Raw genomic sequence first — 21,491 nt, 5'->3', positions numbered from 1 at the left:
TTTCTCACCTTTTCGACCGGTGCGGGGCGGTGGGCGGCTAAAGAGCGGGCCAGCGACAGGACTGTATTAAAATAAAACCCCCTCGTACCACCTCCCATTACGGACATGTTTACCCCTACATTAAACCAGCGCAATTCATCGCTGAGAGGAAACAAGCGAGCGGGGCTGCCTGGGAAAGCCGCAGTACGGCAACTCAGCAGGGACATTTCTAACAGGGGCTCTTCGTTACCGTAGCAACTCACTCACAAAGGGCTTAAAATAGATCAAATTAAGCAAATGTATGGATTGTAGTTATATTATTTACATTACAACCTGCGTGGGTTTTTATCAGTGAGTAACCCCAATATCGCCCTGGTGTGCGTTTCCTTTACGCAAGATCAGCTGTCGCGACAGTGTGTGTGCAACGTCATCAAACGCAATCGGAAGAGTTCAGTCAGCTGATAGAGCAACAACAGCGTCTGCCGCGGCTCCTGTGGTCAAAGGTTTGTCTGTTAAGTTAATTGTTCCTGTGTCTTTTTTTTTTTCTTTTTTTTTTACACTTTTCGACAGCATTTGTTCAATAAGAGAAAACTGCCTGTGGTGACTCTTGCGGATGTGGTCGTTTAGTTGACTGGCAGTTAAGCTAACGGTTGACTAGCAGACCAACACCCCGGCGATACATCAAACATTTCTTGACTTACAATACTGTTTTATTTTTCTCCTCTTAATATAACACAGCAGGTATTGTTGCAGATGATTAATGTGAAATATTTTACAAGCCTAACTCTTGCTCGAATTACTTGTTGGACAACGTTGAAATTAGCCGAAGCTAACACGCTGGAGCTTTCGTAATCTCATTTCGAAACTCAGACAAGTTTCGAAATGAACAATTAACCTTCTTTTATCAACAAAAACTTACTGTTTTAATTAAAAAAAAAAAAAAAAGTATTATCTAAATAGCAGATGTATTGTGTTACGCATCGTTTAATTATTCAGCTATGCTTACACAGAGGGGATATTTTGGGTTATCTCTCTACTATTATAGGCTTTACCTTGCAATCTAAAGCACCTTGAGACAACTGTTGCTTTTGCGAATTTAGTTGAAGTCGAGATAAACAACACTCAGACTGTTTGAAGGATTTAATCAGTGAATAAGTGAACTTAAAAGATTATCAAGTCTTGGGAGACAACGTTTAAGAGGCGTAGTTGAGATGGTATTGATATATGTGCAGAGGAGGGATATTAGATTCATTGGACAAAGCATGTTAAAAATGAAGCTGCCAGGCAAGAGGAAAAACAAGAAGATCATAGAGAAGATTCATAGATATAGCGAAGGAGGACATGCAGAGGGTTGGTGTGGCAGAAGAGGATGCCAAGGAGAGGGTCAGATTGTGGCAGATAATCTGTTTAGGGAACCCCTAAAGGGAGCAGCTGAAAAAAGTCAAAGATTATCAAGACTGGAACCAAATATCTTATCTTTTATTAACCTGTTTATAGTTTTATTGTGTTCCAAGAAGTTGTTCCAGTTTTAAGCAATGTAAAATCCATTATTTACAGGTAACAAAAACTCCTTGTTGTGAAGAAAAGCTCATTCTTAAACTGCATGTAACTTGATGCTTATAGTCCTTTAGCTAAAATTAGCAAAACATTTGTTTCTGCTCCACAGATGGCCTACCCTAAATCCCACAACCCGTTTGCAGATGATGATGACGATGAGGAGGATTTCAAGCCTAAAAGTAGGGGGTTTGATGACGAGCCAAGTGACAGTGGGTTGAGTGAAGCAGAGAGGAGGCAGAGATGCCTCCAGCAGGAAGTGATGCGTACAGCGCAGTCTGCTGTGGATAGCAGTTACCGCTCACTTGGCCTCATCTATGAATCGGAGAAGATGGGTGTGGAAACTGCAGAGGTATCTTAAATGAACAAGGTTCACACTACTATACAAAGAATTGACACTGTCTTTGAAAAGGTGACAGTCAACAAAGAGTTATTTTTAAAGGCCCCGTCTTCCCATACCTCATCCTGAATTAGTCTCTTCTTGTCTGCAGGAGCTGATGCGACAGGGTGAGGCTATAAAGAGGTCAGACAAGATGCTGGATAACATGGATCAAGACCTGAAGACCAGTCAAAGGCACATTAACAGTATTAAGAGTGTGTGGGGCGGCCTTGTCAATTATTTTAAGGGAACGCCAGAGACAAAGCCACCACCTGAGCAGCCAAAGGCCTACAACGCCAGTGAAAGGTAAGTTTGTTTTTATTCTCTGTGTCAGTGAGGTGTGGTAGCATCATCCAGTTTTAATTTCTGCATGTTTGAACTCCTAAACAAATCAAGGAGTTCTGTGATTTAGAGGACTTTCAATATATTAAAGTTTGATATGCTGTTATGTGTAGGGACAAGTTATCATATTTTACAACAAAGCATGAAAACAGTTACTCTGAATTTGTGTTAAAGTAATGTTAACTTCTTTTAGAAGTTCAGGTAATTCATTTTTATTTTTTACTTTCATGCGTACAACTTGTTATTGACCGTCTCTCCCAAAATGTTTGAACAATTCTTATCTGACTTTCTCAGATTACAGACTGCCTTGTCCAGCAGCAGAGAAAATGAAGATAAGTACCAAGCTAGCCACCCCAACCTAAGAAAACTGGATACGGGAGGTAAGTGTTGGAACAAGAACCTCAGCATTACAGTATCTTCCCACCACTTACCCGCTCTCACTATTTCTTACTTCATTGTTTTAGGATTTGGAGCTACTGGATCAATAGATGATGGCTCATCTCAACAGAATGGATACCCTAAGAACAGATACCTGAAGGAGGCTCACCACACTCTTGACAAAAATTTGGGTAGGGAAATGCTGCACTTATTTAGTTACATACCACGTTTTTATATAAAGTTTGTCTGCTGTAATTGAACTGATGTCTTTTGTGAATGTCTTAGATGAGATGTGTGTAGGCTTGGGTAGACTGAAGAATCTTGGCCTTGGTCTGCAGTCTGAAATTGATGCGCAGGACGACTCTATTGATGCTCTGCTAAATAAAGTGGACAAAATGGATACAAAGATCCACAACACAAACCAACAGATGAAAAAACTGTAATAAACACTTGGATTCAACTCAAGGAAACCAAAACTGACCGCAGATCATCCTCTCACCTGGGCCTCCATTTTTTTTTCTCCACCTCCTTCTTTTAAAGGAAAGACTATTCACTGCTTGTTTTGGATGTCACTGTCTGTCTCTTTCTGCACTGGAGTTGTTTATTTTCTCTGTTAAGTTTCTCTCAAACTCTATCTGAATGTATGTAGTTGAACTTTCATTGATTCCATTCTGTTTTTATTGATCACCTTAGGTGTTTAATTGGCTATTGGTTTGCTCATCATTCGTGCTGAACAAACAAATTCTGTTACAAATGAGGAAATTCATTTTAATGATTAAATATTCACTTAAAGGAGAGTAACTGGATCATTTTTTTTGTGTGACATTCATATGTCAGTGCTAACTGTGATTCCTAGGCCTGCCACGCCACGATTATTAAAAAAAAAAAATACAAGCAAGCAGCTAGCCTAGCTCAAGTCACATTTGCCTTATGTGTAATTTGTATGTACTGTAGACTAGCTTTTGAAGCTGTGCCAAGTCCATGTCACCACTGGCACCGCTCACCATGTGAAGCTTCCCTCTGACATTTCTGAAATTTGTTTTTGAAGTTTATTCTTGTTTTTGAAGGATTTGATTAGCCTTATATAAATCCTGTGTATTTATGGTTATTCATTGAATGCTGCATTATTGGACAAATAATGTGAACAAGCTCATATTAATATAAAAACTGTCACAGGAGGAAAATAGCCCTTATAATACTAATTATTGTTGTATCTTCCATTTCTGACAAAAAGAACCACTTTTTTTTTTTAAGTAAAACACAACGCTATTCTACTAAGATGATTAAAAATATGGTTTTATGGTTATAATGTCTTATTTTTGCCATGTTTATCATTTGTTGTAATCAAGTCTGTATAGCCAATAAAGCGTATAGAACAAGTCTGAGATGTCCTGTATATTGTTTGTTAAAAGTGAAGCAGGAAGCCCAAAGCACCACAGAGGGGCGCCACATTCCCAGGAATAAATTACTACAGTTTCTCTAGATTTTTGGGTAGTATGTGTCTTACTTTTGCATGGACCGATAGCAAGAGAGAGATTTGGTGTGGGGTTTGTTTTTTCTTCAGATCAAAGAAAGGATTTTGTTAGCAATTTACATACAATTCACAAATATAGTCTATTTGTTTCCGTTTTCCTAATTTTGTCATTTGAGGATGTGTGAGAGTTTGTTGTATGGCTGTGTACCACTTGTGTCATGCTCAGCCGTCTATTCATTATCATTCCTCTGTGTTAGACCAGCTGCTCCTACAGAGGCACCAAGCATTTATTAGGATAACTACTAATTACAGTACATGCATCCTGAAACCACATGCAGGCTATATACAAAGAAACAGAGGTACCAGCTACCCAAGGGCCCCAAGCTGACACTCTGCGCACATGTAGTGCACACATACGAACCAGTAAACAAAGCAAATGGAAGTGCTGGGTAAATGTGGCATCATTAGCACAAGACATGGGGAAGAAATCAAGGAACAAGGCAAGGAAAACACTATGAAACTTTGCAATTAAATGGAATTAATATTTTATATATGTGCAGGATGAAATGTTGAAACAAAGTTTTATTATCATCAGGGCATATGGGCAAATGTGAAGTTAAGATGGTCGTGCAGTAGCAGAAGGGGCCTCAGGCCAAGTCCAGCGATGCCACCAGTAAACGGAAGTCACCTTTGGGTTCTTTCCCTTTACGCCCTACACTGGGGCCAGGAGGGCTTTGAACAGCTGTCTTGTCAAAAGTAAACAGTGGCCATGCTGTGACAAAAGCCACCAGTGCTGGAATGCCCCCCTTTTCAGTGGCTGTAATCCCAGAACACACTGCTGTCGGAGCCCATCAGGCACCGGGCCAGAGATGGGCCTTCCTGCCCTTTGCAAAGCAGGTTAGCAGCAGTGGCAGAGCAGCACAGGGGATGCACTGGTCAGGCAGACAGCACAGCCGCTGTTGTAGTACGAGAAAATAAAGAGTTGTGCTGACGAAGGGGAGTTTAGTAGTGAGCTAGGATGAGGAATCAGGGAGGAGAGCAGAGAAAGGGGGGAGGAAGGCTGGAGAGATTGATGGAGGAGGTGAAGTTCAAGTACTTCTGACAGGAATTAGCCGTGCACTAGTTTTTTTAAGGAATTGATGTGTTGGAGTCTGGTTGTTTCACATCATTGAGAGCCAAACCAGCCTGAGCTTTTGTACATAAAGATTTACCTGTACATATGATGGCACTCATAACATTGGTCATGTTATGAGCATTCACCCTTGTAACAGTGCTAATTCATGCTTACGTGGAGGCTGGAGCCTATCTGAGCTTCTACAGCATAACAGGTTTATCACAGGACCTAACATGCATGTCTGGGGACTAGGAGGAAGTCAGAGTAACTGGACAAAATCCATGCAAGCAAAGGGAGACCAAGCAAACTCCACACAGAGGAAATGGCTCCAAATAAAGTTAGAATTATGGGGAACAAAGAAGCCTCTGATAATGTGGTTTAATTGGTATTATTTATGTGACATATGGTTGGAAAAAAAATTAAAAACTGCCAAGAGTGACAAAAAGCATTAGCTTTAAAAACATGAAGAGTTGCAGCTTTTCAGAGTGAATCTCAAGGTTCAAACATCCCTTTCTCCATATACACTTAACTAGTCTATATATCACCTAAATGAGGAGGCAAACTGGCTATCAGAATATGCAATCCACAAAACCAAACTAAATACCAGTATGAACATACTTTTACATATGACGTAAGCTGCCACATCTGTCATGTTTCGTCTACACATAATTACACATAGTATATATACATATACACAAAATTCCCGGAATTTACATGACAAGAACATACCCCAAATTTCAGTAGAGTGTAACAACAAAACATGATTATACACATTAGTTGTCATTTTGCTTGTCGTCATCCCATTTACAGCCCACGCGAAAATGCCAAGAATGCCAGAAAATATGTTAATGGACATGTTTGAGTTGAAATGGTGTGAAATGCTGCTTGTAAACTCAGGAATATACTTATCAGTGTCATGCCGATGCTAGTAGTTACTGCACAGGGGAGAAGTCAGATATGTTGAAGGTGTGTAAAGGAAAACAGTGGCAAGGGTTTGCAAACTGAATGCAATGATGCAGTAAAATCCACACATCAATAGAAATACAATAGAGGGAGGTATGGCGGTATAGTTTTCTTTATTTCACTAATGGACAGTGTACAGAAAATGCTGTGCTGCACTTATAAAATTACCACATGGTTTATAATAAATAAACACACAAACACAGACATGGGGGATGTAAAGAGAAAGTAACAGGTTTCCATAACATGACTGCACCTGCCTTCTTCTTAACCCAACAGCAAAAGAGATGCAGGAATTTATGCTGTGTCGTTTAACTCAAGAAGGTAAAGCTGTAGTTAGTCTGTATTTTATTTGAGGGAAAACACAGAGTCAACAGAGACAACAAAAACAGAACTGAAAAAAAAGTAAAGGAACTGTAGGGAGGGGAGGAGATTCGGTTAATTAAAAATATAGGAGTTGGCTGTTCACGATATTTATCTTGGATCATACTCTTCTGATAAAACTCCCCCGTGAGCAGGGCGAGTAATCATGAAGCATTTTTTAAGTCTTGGACACAAGACAGACAGAACCACAGTGAATTCGCTTATATGGCTCTTTTTCCTCTCCAGCAATATTAAGTCTAAACAGATGTGATTGATCTCCGCTATGAGTCATGTTACTGAAAACATCTGTGACTGACCACCAGAAGAGGCAGACATGAAGGAGACTTGAAATCTAAGCACCTGAGAATCAGTACCTGATATTCAACGTTGCCCTTTGGGATAAAAAAAAGATACAACATCAAAATACTGAGCGAAGGATCCTAGTTACGACTTTGATGATGAGTTTTAGTATCTCCATAACCACTGATGACTTAGGACTGTTTGGGGATAAATGACAGATGTCTGATGTTTACACTGTTGTATACAAATTATCGAAGCTATATAGACACATATACATTACATAAACCAATCATAAGTAGAAAATGTATAAAGCAAAATAATATATTTCTATATTTATACATTATGCATTAGAAAACGCACTTGTATTGATGGAGGTAGATAGCAAAGACTCAGAGGTAAAAAGGCAAATAGATGCTGTGCTTTAGAGGAGAATTACGTGGCTGTAAAATCAGAAGTTAAATGCAAGAATTTATGTGTGCTTTAAGAGTTTATACAGTACAGAATATGAGGTGAAAGAAAAAAAAGTGGCAGGATGCTGCTAATATCCTTGAGTTACCCATCCAGTAATCTGGATTGGAGGGTCTGGCTTGGCTGGCAGGGCTGTCCTGCACTTGGCAGGATGCTGAGAGTAGTGTGCCGCCTCAAACAAAGAGGAAAGAGTTGTCAGGACACTGGCAGCGCTCAGAAGAAAACTGTCGAATCCAGGAACCGTGACAGCCCGGGACTGAAGCTGCTGACCAGAAGGTCCTAAAGAACAGAGGAGCCCATCAGGCATGTAACAAATTCCTTTTAATTCCAATTTAGCATATTTTATTATGTGATGATTTTATTTTGACCACATAAAATAGTCATTTTAATGAATATTCTTTTAAACAATGCCTTAAATTCATACTCAGTAACATGTGGGTATGTTAGAAGGTCACTTAGATTAGGCAGAATTTTTTTCCCCAGTTAAGAAGTATTAGAGAAACTAATATATGCATCTTAATAGCTCTGCATATTTATAAATATGTGCTGAATGGTGTTTTTAGCTCTCTGTGTCATTATTTGTTTGGAAGAAATTCTTCAAACATGACCACCCTATGAAAGTAAGAAACATGAAAATTATAAATGTACAAAGCAAATGAATGCGCATGTATTTGGTATATCACTATTATGGGTCACTGGGGGTTCCATAGGTATGCCTTTATTGAGCTAAACCAAAGTCATCATTAGGTATATTCCTGTCTTTAAATTGAATGCAGAGTCAAACTTAAGCTTGAGTTAGGAATGTAATGGATGAACATATCTTCAGTTATCTATCAGTTAGCTTGTTTACCTGGTGCCCCTTAGACCATCGCCTCCACAGCGATCTGACTTTGCCATGGCATCACTTTGACACTCTACACAGACAGCAGTCTCTCTCATCAGTCGAGCGGTCCACAGTTTGAGTCTACATGCCGCGCTAGCCTGTTTCACTTGCAGATGCACACAGTAACTGCAAGCAAGGGTAAAGAAAGGGAAAGAAGGTGTCAAAGTAGAAGACTCTGTTTACCTGCATTTATTATCAAGTCAAAAATATAATGCTCAAAGGCAAATAAGATATTTGAGACTCAGAAACACATCAATGATCCAGTCAATCACATTATTCATGCTCACATATGAAACCAGAGCATTTCAAACAGAAAACACAGATGGAAAATGTTCAGATGAAGAAACAGGGGCATATGCCAGTTTTAAGCTTTCCAGTTTCTGAAAAATATCCTGCTTTGTTTAAAGTTACACTAATGGTACAAACAAAGTATCTCTTCTTTGAATTAAGAGGTTTTACATATCAAGGCATAATAATCATCTGGTCCTTAGCTGGTCTTAAAATTAATTAGATACAACCTCAGGTGAATAAAATGTGACATATTACACTCTGTCTTTGTTTATTTAACAAAAATAAAAGCCAACATGCAGACGCACTGTGTGATAAACCTATAGCTTAACCCTTTACCCCAAGATCAGACTGTGCAATGCTCAGAGAAACTGCATCTCAGACTTTAAAGTTCTCAGTTAGAATGCTAAATGTTAAAACTCGTGACAATACAATCAGAAAAAGACTGAAGAAATATGGATGGTTTGTAATGGTTGACAGGGAAAAGCCTCTTCTCTCTAAAAGGAACGTGGCAGCATGGCTTAGTTTTGCAGAGTTGAGATGTTCTGCACATCTAAATGCAGCAAATCAGCACAAACGCCTCACACCAACTCTCAAGATATTGCTGCTAAGCAATGCTTCCACAAGCTATAAAATCGTCGGGTGTGCTTATTTTTCACATTTTGCTTCTTCTTCTTTGTCTTTTCACTCGGTGCTTTTTAAATAAATAATGACATGGAGTAATATATCATGCATTGCTGTTTATCTGACACTGTATTATTCCCTGATACTTAAAAAATTCAAATTCAAAAAAGTGTACTTTACTTTTATCGTGACTGTATCTGGTGACCCAAGTTTAATACTTTAATTACTTAACAAAGTAAAAATTTGCTGATAAGTAACACAAGTGATTCACTTGTGTCTTGATCGCCTGGATTATCCCATCGTGATCACAGCTCAGTCTGAACAGTAAAAGGAACAAATAAAGTCTTGTTTTTCTGATAAATGGGTTAATTCTACTATTTATTTTGCCACTAATTCAGACAGGTGTGACAAAATATTATCCAAATTTGGGTGACTTGTCAAAGAAAACATGAAGTTTCCCTTTATTTCTTCCTCAGATTATTTCAGAAATATTTCAGAAAGTAAATATGTATGAAATCCTTACTCTATATATTTACTCTATATTAAGCCATAAAGTATATGTCTGCATGTCTGTAGTGGGATGTCTCTACTTTGTTTCCTTAACTTTTCCACAGTGAAACCTTCTGTTAAATACTTGTTTTTTTGACTAAAATTTCTCTCTTAAAAATTCCAGACAGATATTATTTTCTTTTGCTGAGCTTTTACAAGCAAAATCTGCATAACAGCCTTGTGTTATGGTCAGTGTTGGGGAGTAACGGAATACATGTACCGCCGTTACGTATTTAAAATACAAAATATGAGTAACTGTATTCCGTTACAGTTACTGTTTAAAAAGGTGGTATTTAGAATACAGTTACTTTGTTGAAATAAATGGATTACACGGCGGTACTTCCCTGTTTCATATTGTGGCGGGTCAGGCCTGTTTGGGTTTTGTTTGACAGCTACGTTCTGTTGTTCCAGGTGGCAGCGTTACGGTTGCCATGGTTACAGGGTGACGCTCTCTCTCTGCGTGTTTCCTGGGTGAGAGAGCGCCTGTTGTTGTTGTTGTGCTAAGCTAATAGGCAGAATGCTACCGGTATAGCTCTGAAGAATGTAGCATCATAGGCAGTGTAGTCCGTGCTGCAGGGAGAATGGACTGCCATACCGTTATGTGTCTGTGAGCGAGGGAGGGAGAAAAAGGAACAGTACGAGCTGTCATCGAGCAAAAACGGGAGCTGGAAGCATGTAAATATAATAATAACCACTGCAGCCAAGAAGAGTGCCTGACGAGCCCAGTTGTAAGTAAGCTATTAAGACTCGACTGTACACCGTGTTCGTGTTTTCCTCCAAAAACAATAAGTTCTGTTGGAGCAGCCTTTCAACGCCTCTCTCTGTCTCTCGCTAGCAAAGTTGACCCAGACAACAAAGTAAAGCTAGTTTTCGGCTACCAGCCCGACACAGAACCCACCGTATTAGCCAGAGGTCCCTTTACTACGGTTTGGCGCCGCGGACCTTCAGTAACAGTAATAAATCACAGCAATAGTACATTCATGTAGTTGTAAACAGCATGATAATATATTAAGTAATCCAAAGTATTCAGAATACGTTACTCTCATTGAGTAACGTAACGGAATACGTTACAGAATACATTTTGGGGCATGTATTCTGTATTCTGTAATGGAATACATTTTAAAAGTAACCTTCCCAACACTGGTTATGGTCCATCCTCCCTTATTTTATAATTACCTTTCTTAATGTCCAGTCTCTAATATCCACTAATATCCAGATTTAAATATACATCCAAAGACAACTGATCATCATTTCACTGTTGTCACTGTTAACCCTCACTTCTTCATTCTATTTCAAAGACACCACTATTAATATACCAGATGTCTGTGTGAAATCGCTCTTACTCTGTAAAATTCATGCTGAATCAATGCCATTTATGAGTAATGCACTCCCAGTCCCCTGATGTTTTGTTTCAGTCAAAACAAAAGTATCCAATGTCCATTTTAATTACTGAGAAAAGCTGTAAGCTGTCAGGAAGCCAGCTCAGATTTTTTTCCAGAGAACATAATGAGAAGATTTGTAATCAGCTCAGATCAAAGATCAAATTTATACAGCGAAGGTTTTTCTTTTTAAATTGATTACGTCTGACTTATCAGGAAAGGTCAGCTCCTGATGCAAATATTCAATGACAGAGTTCATGTTACACACTAAAAGTAATTTTGAGGACGTGCTTGCTATAGCAACCTCAGTCTTTGCCAGTATTCCCTAATCTTTTGGTGCTCAGAGTTAACCTTTAAACAAAGGAAAAACCGGGGAAAAATATGGTATGGACCTGTTGTGAAATCCACCAGCCTTGGAGTTAGCGAAAGCAAGAAAAAGTGCCTTTATTCTTGCCAGAGTGAGATGCATCTGAAAGTTTGCTGGCAAGAAAAGAAAGGTTACTGTTTGTATAATTACAGTGATGGTATGAACTCAAATATGCATATTAAATACTGCCAATTACTGTCTGTAATCACCTGCCACTGCCCCGACAAATCCTACACTAGAGACACGAAACAAAGCTGGTATCTTGCAGTTTGGTATTAAGGCCTTACCTGGCCTTCTCCTCCTTCATCAGCATGTGTGGTCTCCTCCAAGGGTCCTTGAAGTTCCTCTTGAAAGAATTAGGCAAGATTTTTGCGACTTCTGGAAGTCAGGTGTAAGCACGGGCAGATGAAAATTAAAAAGAGGGCAAATATGTCTAATAAGCTGTTGCAGTTGTTCCATCAGCAAAATGACAGGCAGATGGAGCATGCAGACTCAAGATTTGTTTCTTACAGCAAAAGAAAGTTAACAGTTGTCCCAAATAATACCAAAGCGCTTGTTTAACTTGTAACAGTGCTAGTGAACTGAACACTGTAACATACATAAATGCAGAAAACATCAGGCTGTCACCTTTCGCGGTGCTGCATATGGCGTTGTTTCCGAAGCATCCTCGACGTTGTTTGAGATCAGGACAGGGTGTACCTCCGTTTCTAGGGGGAACAGATACTTGGCGACTCCTTTCCGTGCTACCAATTCCACATGAAGATGTGCATGATGACCAGGGACCCCATGATCCCACCACACAGTCAATGGCTGCTAGGGGATCAGAAAGCCACAGATTAGCTGAAGATTGCAGGAGTTAAATGGATTATAAAGTAATATTTCTTCATAGATTCTTCAGTGTTACTGGTTGTTTAATAAAGTTAGGGGATTCAAGATGAGATTTACATTTATTTAAAAAGACTGAGGTGTTTAAGAAGAAAAATACCCTTCTTTCTGATATAGTAAAACAAGAGGTCTAATTATGAAAAAGAATTTATCTGTAGTCCAGAGGGAGCTGCAAACTTTCCCCTAATCTTTGCTGTCATGTACCATACAGCTTAAAGTGTAGCTGCAACAGATGCCCTGATATAGACTTTGATGCCAGTCCACTGAACATTTACTTAGGAAGGTGGCGAGTGACTGGGTCACTACCGTGTACTTATTTCAGATCAGCCTAACCCCAGACTCAGGAAGTCTGCAACTGAGGTCAAATGTGGGGGGACCATTTAAATAAGAAGCTAATTTTGCATCCTGTTCTCTCTGGTTTCCCTCTACCCCACGCTTACACGCAAACACACACACGGACGCCCGTGAACTCAGCACGCCACATAAACACAGCAGTCTTAGTAATCATACTTCCTGTTCAGTAGGCTGATTTAGTTAATTACATCAAGTAAAGAGGAAGCTGTATCACTTAGATGACTGCCTTGATCAAAGCCCCAAAACTCCAGCAGTAATCAAGAGCTTTTCAGCACAGAGATTAAATAGGAGCAGACATTTTAATGGTCTTGTTTTTACAAGGAAGGGCATACTTCACAAACACATAAACAAATCAGGTAAGTTCAACACAACAGTGAACAGCTGCAAAGCTGCAAACATGTATACACCATAATATTTTTAGAAAGCCCGACATTTGTGGTTTAGAGCTTTTTCTGTTTTCATCCTATAAAATAAAAGTTTGAGACAATAAGAGCAGGTGCACCCTGCTTGTAGCTTGTAGACATTGGTGGTGAAATTACCGGGAATGGGCGGATAAATATACCATAACTGAATCTAATCCTCCTACTTCATTTAATCTCCCTTACACTGTCTTTATAATAGACACTCACCCCACTATACAATGTCGTGAGTGAATAATTATGTGTGTGAACACGAGACAGAGAGAGAGAGAGAGGGAGAGAGTGCTTTCAAGATGCCGCCCGTTTGGTTCATTCCCATGGTCCTGTTGGGGGTTCGGAGAGGAGGGGGGGGGCAGCTGCCTCAGTGACACAGCCGATCCACAAAGCCACAGTGGAATCTCTGCATTCCTGCACATTAGTGCTGCCCACCTGACACTCGCCTTTCCCAGATCACCACACACAGCAAACAATTTCTGTCTGATAAATCATCCCACTTAAACCTCTTCTACCCTTTCCCTAAAATATACAGGCATGCTCATTTGCCTCTGTAAACGTGATGAGATACATGCACTTTCTTGAAAGATTACTCAGGGTGGGATGGCATTAGACACTACAACCCTATCAGCTTCCTACCCTTGCCTCCTCCACCTCTTCTTATCCTTGCTCCTGTCTTCTTGCCTTTCCTTCCCGCTGCTACATCCTCTGACGTTCACGGGCAGCTTTCATGCCGCTGTTTTCCTTTCTCATGGTGGGAAAAACACAAGCAAGGAGTCCAGTTGAGGTATTTGCTTCATAGCAGAGCGTGCAGTGAAATCAATAGGGTTGGCTAGTTCCCACACCCGGAGGAGAAACAGCTATTATCCCTGTGATCGACACCAACATACACATAAGCAGGACTAAGGCCCTGTCTGGGAGTCTCAGCCATTTGGGCTGATTTGCCAGAGGTCAGAAGGCAATTACCAAGCTGTGGTGGTCCCTCAGTCTGCTTCTGGCACAAGCAGTGCAACAATTCCACCACCCACATGTCAACCCTGCTGACAGTCTGACAGCCTAACCCACATAGTCACTCTTGTCCCCTGTTTGCATTGTTAATGAGAAAGTCTTCAGTTCGAAAGCTTGCCACCACCTCTGACCTCTGACCCCAATACAGGAAACAAATGGCACTTGTTCCCAGTATGTTCAGCTTTTGTCTTTTGGAAAAGCTGATATTTCAACAGAGTTTCTGAGATAGATTTTAGATGTGTGTCTTCTTATCTTTGGAGTGCAATTTAACTGCATTATTCTGTCCAGGTTAAATCTATTTTTGTAATTTAACTAATGATATTTCTCTTTTTTCTGTTTTCATCAAGATTATTTTCACCAGTTTACCGTAAGTGTCATTAATATGGAAAACAGGGAAGTCGTCTGTTTCAGTGAACCAGCAGCACCAGAGTACAAATCTGGTTGCTGTCAAAGTTTAAAATGAAAGGGTTTTGCTTGTCTATGACTAATTTTTCAGGCAGCAGGCAAAGCCTCAGACAGCATTGAACTAAACAGAACCAATGACCAATGATCCAACATAAGCACCTTTATCTCTCAACTTCTGCCAAACTCCAGTCACTCTTGTTTCAGTGGGATAATAGCCTTTTGGGATGGCATTCCTTTGCCTTTCCTTTTATTCCCCTTGAATTCTACCTCCATTTTAGGGTCTCAGACCTGCCTGCCCAATTTGCTTTATCTTCCACTCCTTTTATTACGTTGTCCCCCACTCTCCCTTGTACTTCCCCCCCATCTGTCTCCTTTTTTTGGTTCTGAGCTTCACTCACTCACCCACCCCCTCCCTTTCCTTCCAGCCCCATCTCATCTCTGATGAGACCCAGATGTCCAGCTGCTCTGGAGGACCACTGCACCTCAAAGCCTCCATGGTCACCCTCCCTTCCCTGTCTGGGCCTTGGTCCCATCAGACAAGCCTTATAATCTTCACGAAAACAGGAACCTCAAGCCTGTTAATAGGAGTTGAGAAGACTGGACTGAGCCCTAATAGCAGGTGAATGTTTCCTATATACAAGCAGGAAGGGCGGCCATCTGCTGCAAATGGCTGGGGTTGAGGGGAGAAAGACAGGACAAAGACATGCTGTGGAAGAGAGCCAGAGATTAATAATAACTAATGCTTAAATGCAGGAACTTGTATAAGCACATAGTGTGTGAAAAAAAATGTAAGTGAAGAAGAAACACTCAGTGCACAAGAAATATAACAAGAAAGAAAAAGAAGAATTACAGTCAGAGGCTTCACAGATAAGGCGATCTTTGTCTGTCTGTGAAACACGATTAAATTTTTCCTTTCAGGAATGGAAGCATTAACAAAGTTGGGTAGATTACTAGTGTAGTTGCTTCAACTGAGCTTCGGATTTGACATACACTAAAAAAAAATAGAAGTGCTGACAAAAAATAAAGATTATCTTTGTACTTTTCGTCAAACAAAAGGGTTCTCACTATTTGCTCACCAACACCAACACCATTAGTCTGACAAAAACCTTGAAGCTGCAGAGGGAAGAAGTCTAGAAAAAGGGGATAATGTACTGAAATTACCTTGACCTTTACCTGATGATGGGTGGACAGAGTCAAACACAGCAATCAAACTCTACAGACAGCCAAGGCAGGAGTTTCCCTTTTCAAGCCCCCTTCGGTTTAGTGATATGCATATGCACCTTCATTTGTGCTTATAGTAAGTGAGTGAAAACTGTTAATGCCCTTCAAGCTCAGCAGTGTTTTCCTGTCAAGAAGAAACCAGATGCTGGACATCAGATTTGCAAAATATAGCATGTGAGTGCCAAGAGGTGTTTAACATATTTGTCCCCCCCCCCCAAAAAAATCCAACAGCTGGCCTGTTTAGTCTACATTATGTAAAGACATTCCCTACTAGCAGAACAGAGAACATGTGGGATGCAAGGAAGAAAAAGAGGGAGTGAACTTAGGTGGAAAGAGGGAAACATTGTGGCATGACAACATACTGCACAGTGCCCTAGAGAAAATAAAGAGAAACAGAGAGGACAGAGAGATTTGAATGAGCAAAAGTCTCATGTACCAAATGCAGAGGCTTTAATGTATTTTCCTGTTAGGGTGAGAACCACCAGAGGCTGCAGTAGAAGAGAGAAGCTGCCCCTTCTTGCTTCTTACTGCCCAAAATGATCTCTAGAGTCAATGAAAAGGAATGGGAGCTTATCGTAATGGGAACCATAGAGTTAAGACTGAAACTGGTGTATGAAAATCACTTCTATAACAGGAGACAACATCAAAGTCCTTCTGGAAGCAAGTGTTACCACGCTTCAACCATCCTTTAATGCCTCTGAGACCTTATTTGGCAGTTGTTTGGGGGCATTATCCAGTTTAATTTCATACATGAATGGAATAAACAGAGAAATCGGACAAAACCACCTTAAAAGGTGTGCTGATTTTGACCAATACAAAGTATGTCTTTAAAAACCCATTTCCTCCTGGTAGTTAAATATCTATCACAATCTTTGCCAATGCAAAAACCTTTCAAAGATTTCAAATAATGATTTGGCACGTCTCTATAAAATATAATAAAATATAAGCAGATTTTCTGAGGTGCTGATGCCAGAAGCAAAAGCTCATTGTTCCTTGGTTCTTAATCTTACTGTGAGATGTTTTCCTTTCAGATAAACATTAATTAGTGAGAGGTTTAAACTTTTACTTTTGTTTGTGGCTAGAATAATAAAAATGGTGGCCAACAGCTCGACCTGCTAAACCAGCCAAACGATGCCTACAAGTAGTTTTTGCTGTGAGGTGTACATTTGGAAATTAATAGCCTGCAACTACTGAAGTTATATAAGCCAGACTGATGACCAAAACATGAAGTTCATAAAATGGAAAAATCATGTCAGCTTGCTATATGTTATAATTTCAATCCCAAGAAATACTACACGAAGTTGGAAATCTCATCTAAGCATAAATATACAAATCCATAACTCATTCTCAGCCTCAAATTTAACCAGAAAATTATTTTTGAGAGTTTCCATCTGCAGAGATTCCTTGAAAAGATAATATATTTCAAAGTTTTAAATTTAAAAAACATTTTCTATCATCCTTTCCCTCTACAAAGTGTATTGATACGGTAGTGGTGCGGGGGGTTGCAGTGTCGCCTTGCAGCAAGAAGGACCTGGGTCTGAATCCAGTCTGGGGCCTTTCTGTGGGGTTATGTGGGGTTTGGATGTTGTCCAGATCTCTGTGTTCTCACTGGGTATCCTGACTTAATCCCACAGTCCAAAGACATGCATGGGGTTCAGTTACTTAGTGATTCAAAACTGACTCCAGGTGTGAAGGTCAGCATGAATGATTGCCTGTATTAGCATTGCAACAGGTTGGCGACCGGTCCATAGTACATCCCACCTCTAACTATTATCCACCTGTTAATTGATTAACAGGTGGATCCACTATCCACCTGTTAATCAATTATCCACCTGTTAATCAATTAACAGGTGGATAGTGTAATTTACTTTAACTGTTTAGTCCATCTATAATTATTCTAGTTTACATTTAGCTTGTGTGTCAGTTTTATATTAGGGTGTGTTGAGTTCACTGCGCCTTTTACAAGCTGCCCAAAAATCCCACAAAATGTGAGGCTGATAAGGTTTCATCCAGCTGAATGAGCCTGGAACCTGGAAACATCTGCAGGGAAATCACAGTGAATGAAACATGGTGCTGGAGGTATTAGGTATATAGATATCTACTGCTGTTTCAGACAAACACAATAGTGCAATCACCTGCAAGGTAACAAGAAGAAGAAAAGAAAATATCACCTAACATTTCCGTTATCAATGCATTAAATGAGGCCATCGCTGGACTGTGCATGAACTGATTGTACTGTATGTGGTGTCAGCTGCATTTTTTCCACTAACACAGTTTGTATTATGTTTCTACATCGCTTCTCTTAACAACAATAAAGTCTGTTTTGTGCCCTTGCTCACAGGTTGCGTTTGCTCAATCATTACTTTAACTTGTACAGTGTCCTTCTGTGTTTACACACAGTTCACACTCCTGCCAAATCCTTCATTTTAACAACATCTCTGAGTGTTTATATCCATGTTTTTTTCTGTGTCTGCTCTGATGTCACCCACTCAAAGCACTGTGTTGAGCTCCAGCAAACAGGAGGTAATTACAGCCTCCAATAACGTCACACACAAACTGCTTGATGTGTTGCAGAGCTTCAGGATCAACTCTGAGTGTTAAGTGGGTGAGGACATATCAGGGGGCTAGGATGGAGCAGAGCCAAGCCTGACGATAAATGCTATGTTTTTACTGTAAAGATTTTCAGGTTGCATACAAAATGTTTATTGATCCATGTGGGTTCATTCTTATGTTCAGACTGTGAAATAAAAATTTAAAAACAACTGCACCGGGCAGCTGTGAGCTGTGATAAGAGCTGAGATAAAAGGGTTTTACAATGACGGCTCCACACTAACCTGTTAACATTCAGCTTGTCAGACACATGGATCTGGTTTGTGAATGGCAAAATGATGTTTCTGAATGGCAATCTAGCTGATTGTTAAATTAAAAAGAAATCTGGGTCTGTTCACAAAGTGTTGCTTCCTCCTTTGCTTTCAAAAAGTCACATCTCTGGTTTTACAAACACTGTAGAGTTTATTTATTTAGTAAAAATCCACTTTCTAATGTTTCCATAACAATTAAAACAGCTTGGCATTGAGAGCAAAGCCAAAAGAAAAACTCATGTGTATGTTAATCTTAACTCTTTCATGTGCAATTTAAAGTAATATACTGATGTTTATGAATACTTTAGCTTATCTACCCCCATTTCAATTTCAGTCCAACATTTCCACCACGCTGCAGTAAAGGACCACCTCACTACAACAGTACTGTAAACAAAATAAAAGCAAACATGGCACTTACTGAGATAAATTGCTTCACTTGAGCATATTTAAAGACAAACAAACTCAAGTCTAATTCAGCCTAAATTTACATTAAAGTACTTTAAAATCTGTGTGACTGATTGTTACTGAAACTCGATCGTTTAATTTAAAGTAAAGAATCCTGAAAATGCAAAAATGGCTTAAACCTAATGATGCAAAAGGCCTGAAGATGCAATAGGGTGAAATCAAAAAAGGAGAATTTTCTTTTTAAAAAGTAGAAGAAAAAAACTCCCAATGTTTGGAAATAAGCAGTCCTCTCTTTTCTAAGCCCCTCCCACGTAACTAGAACCAGCATGCGCAGGTGGCTGAAAGGGGGAGTTAATACTGACCTTTGGTTTCGCATTGGATTCAAAATTCTTCTCTCTACTAGTTTACTAATATGTCTTCATTCCTGAATAATCCTCTTCATCTTTCATGCTACTTTATGCCACCAGCCTGATCTGTTTTAAAGACATTGAGTGAAGTCTCCTGTCATGGCCTAGCTTTTCTAAAGCCTGATAATACAGCAAAGATGAAATGCTGGATCCTTATTCCATTTTAGATCCCTTGTATTACCATATGCTCCTTAGCTGAGCTTTAACCTGTACAAAAACTAGTGTAGCTCTGATAACTGCAGTATTACAGCTAAAATTGATTAGCAGGTGTTTATGGGCTCTTTATAGTAAACAGTGAGGTCTAATGAAGTGTATTACAACTGCCCTTGTGTTAGTTGTGTACACAGTTTTAAGTTAGTGGTTGAAGTCTGGATGGGGCAGCCTATCACATCACAGAACAGATAAAATACTCAAACCAGCTTGTATATAATAGTGGGATTGCTCCACAGTTTAAAAGCTCTTTTCCCTTTAGGACTGACCCCGCAAGTGTGCTTAAGAGGGTCACATTCTCAGGGTATTTATGCCAGAGAAATCTCTTTGTGAACTTGAGTAGTGCCAAATACTTCACTATAAGAGTTGTTTTTGTTACAGGTCAGAGTGTTTCCTGTCTGTCACATCTAAGACACAGCTCCACTGTAATTCTGACCATCTTTGGCAGTCTGTTTCCATGGTGTCTGTTCCCTCATTTGTCCATATATAGCAAAAGCCTGGTTGATCATGGGGGGTTGCCCACAAATACGTTTTAAGGAATAAGCAAATGAGTGTTTCTAATTTAAGGTCATTTTTCTTGCTTTAAGACGAAACTAATGTTGTTATGGTCTCTCAGACCACTTAATGTCCAGGCTGTGCAATGTGAAGCTGTGATGTGAAGGTCTACAAATGTAAAACCACACTAGGCAGACAGTAGTCACCTCTCGCTGGTCACTTAAAACAAAGAGCCATATTGGGCATATTAAAAACAGCTACGTGTAGTATGTCTCACTCCCTACGTGTCACCTCAGTGGCAGCCATCCCTCCCCAAAACTGAGCAACAATAAACAGCAGCAGTCATTGGATAGGATTCAAAACATATATACACTACATACCTTATTTCTTCCTCGCTCTTTGAGCTTTCAAACTTCAAATAGACAAAACTGTTGTTATCTGATATCAAATGTCAGCGAGCACAACAGAGCAAACAACTCACCAGATATTTGGCAAACGCTCTGATAGTCCTCGCAGCAGTCTCTTGTTTTTTGACAGTAGGTATCGCAGTAACACACTGTTTTCCTCCTGGAGTACTCAAAACATTCGTTGTTCCGGCCGGTGCAGCAGTTGGGGCTCTCTCGCTCCCTGCAGCCTGCTTCAGCCTGTGGGACAAATTCTCCGCAGAAAAATGCCAAAAATCCCCAAACGACAAAGCCAAGACGCGCTGAGCTCCATCCACACGCTCCCATGACGGAAATCTTTCTGGGACCACTTGCTCCACACACGCTGCTGCTGCTCTGTGCTGTTGTTGCCTTTTTTAAAAAAAAATAAATAAATAATAATAATCAAATAATGTTATTAAGGTGAAATTTGTATTTTCTATATAAAATCCAAGTGCAACATGGTCCTGCCTGTGCAGAAAACGAGGTATCTTCTGTGTAAACGCCTGGACGAACAAGTGACGCGTAAAATTTAAGTGGAGTCGTGCGCGCTCACTAACTCCTCTTTTAGTGAACAGGACACCGCCCCCAAGCTACTGTTCGGTACTTACAGACTTACAGCACCAACCTTGCTCTCTCTCTCTAGCTTGTGTGTGAGGTTTCAGATACATAAATAAATAAATATACGAGTTTCAAAATATTTTGGCATCCTGCTGCTGCCAAGATTACAATGGAAAAGCAAAATAAGCCTCAACGAGGGCCTGTATAAGGTCTGAAATCGGACACATTTCAACAAAACAGCTGCATACACCTGAAATGAAAACGCGATTTCTGTTGCAGTGAGTGTAAATATTGTGTAACAGGTTTTTGTCCATATCAGCGCTTCCGATCACAAAATCGAATTCAGCACCACGGACAGCGGCCTGGTCATTTTAATGTTACGTTAAAACTAAACGAAAGAGAAATCAACATTCAGTCTGCTGCCACCGGGCAATTTGACGAGG

The 21,491-nt window shown here is 39.9% G+C and overlaps 3 protein-coding genes across 5 annotated transcripts in view; 1 reads left to right on the top strand and 2 right to left on the bottom strand.

Annotated features, from left to right (window-relative positions):
- Positions 1-221, bottom strand: part of pi4kab (phosphatidylinositol 4-kinase, catalytic, alpha b) — a 31,273-nt gene extending 31,052 nt beyond the window's left edge. Inside the window, exon 1 of one of the 2 annotated variants that reach the window (XM_087849271.1) lies at positions 9-221. In XM_087849271.1, coding sequence (XP_087705397.1) covers positions 9-206 — 198 coding nt within the window. In that variant the 5' untranslated portion in view covers positions 207-221. The remainder of the gene's footprint in view (positions 1-8) is intronic. The other variant, XM_087849272.1, reaches the window with a different exon arrangement.
- A 35-nt stretch (positions 222-256) lies between these two features.
- Positions 257-4,011, top strand: snap29 (synaptosome associated protein 29). Its single transcript, XM_006789963.3, has 6 exons — positions 257-482; positions 1,646-1,885; positions 2,025-2,218; positions 2,549-2,634; positions 2,719-2,823; positions 2,918-4,011. The coding sequence occupies exons 2-6, from the start codon at positions 1,646-1,648 to the stop codon at positions 3,073-3,075; spliced, it is 783 nt and encodes a 260-aa protein (XP_006790026.2). The 5' UTR covers positions 257-482; the 3' UTR covers positions 3,076-4,011.
- Positions 4,012-6,994: 2,983 nt separating this feature from the next.
- Positions 6,995-20,849, bottom strand: si:dkey-178e17.3 (somatomedin-B and thrombospondin type-1 domain-containing protein). Of its 2 annotated transcripts, none has more exons than XM_006789961.3 (5): positions 20,547-20,849; positions 12,029-12,214; positions 11,689-11,779; positions 8,162-8,320; positions 6,995-7,590 (listed from the first exon to the last, which is right to left on the bottom strand). In XM_006789961.3, exons 1-5 carry the CDS (start codon positions 20,794-20,796, stop codon positions 7,485-7,487), a joined length of 792 nt encoding a protein of 263 aa, XP_006790024.1. In that variant the 5' UTR covers positions 20,797-20,849; the 3' UTR covers positions 6,995-7,484. The 2 variants fall into 2 exon arrangements, with proteins under 2 accessions (XP_006790024.1, XP_006790025.1); XM_006789962.3 differs by having other exon boundaries at positions 12,029-12,211.
- Positions 20,850-21,491: the final 642 nt, after the last annotated feature.

Source organism: Neolamprologus brichardi, chromosome 12, assembly GCF_056152115.1.
Source record: "Neolamprologus brichardi isolate AB-2024 chromosome 12, ASM5615211v1, whole genome shotgun sequence".
Taxonomy (NCBI): domain Eukaryota; kingdom Metazoa; phylum Chordata; class Actinopteri; order Cichliformes; family Cichlidae; genus Neolamprologus; species Neolamprologus brichardi.
Note: the sequence above shows the minus strand (reverse complement) of the source record. Positions and strands in the feature narration are given on the sequence as shown.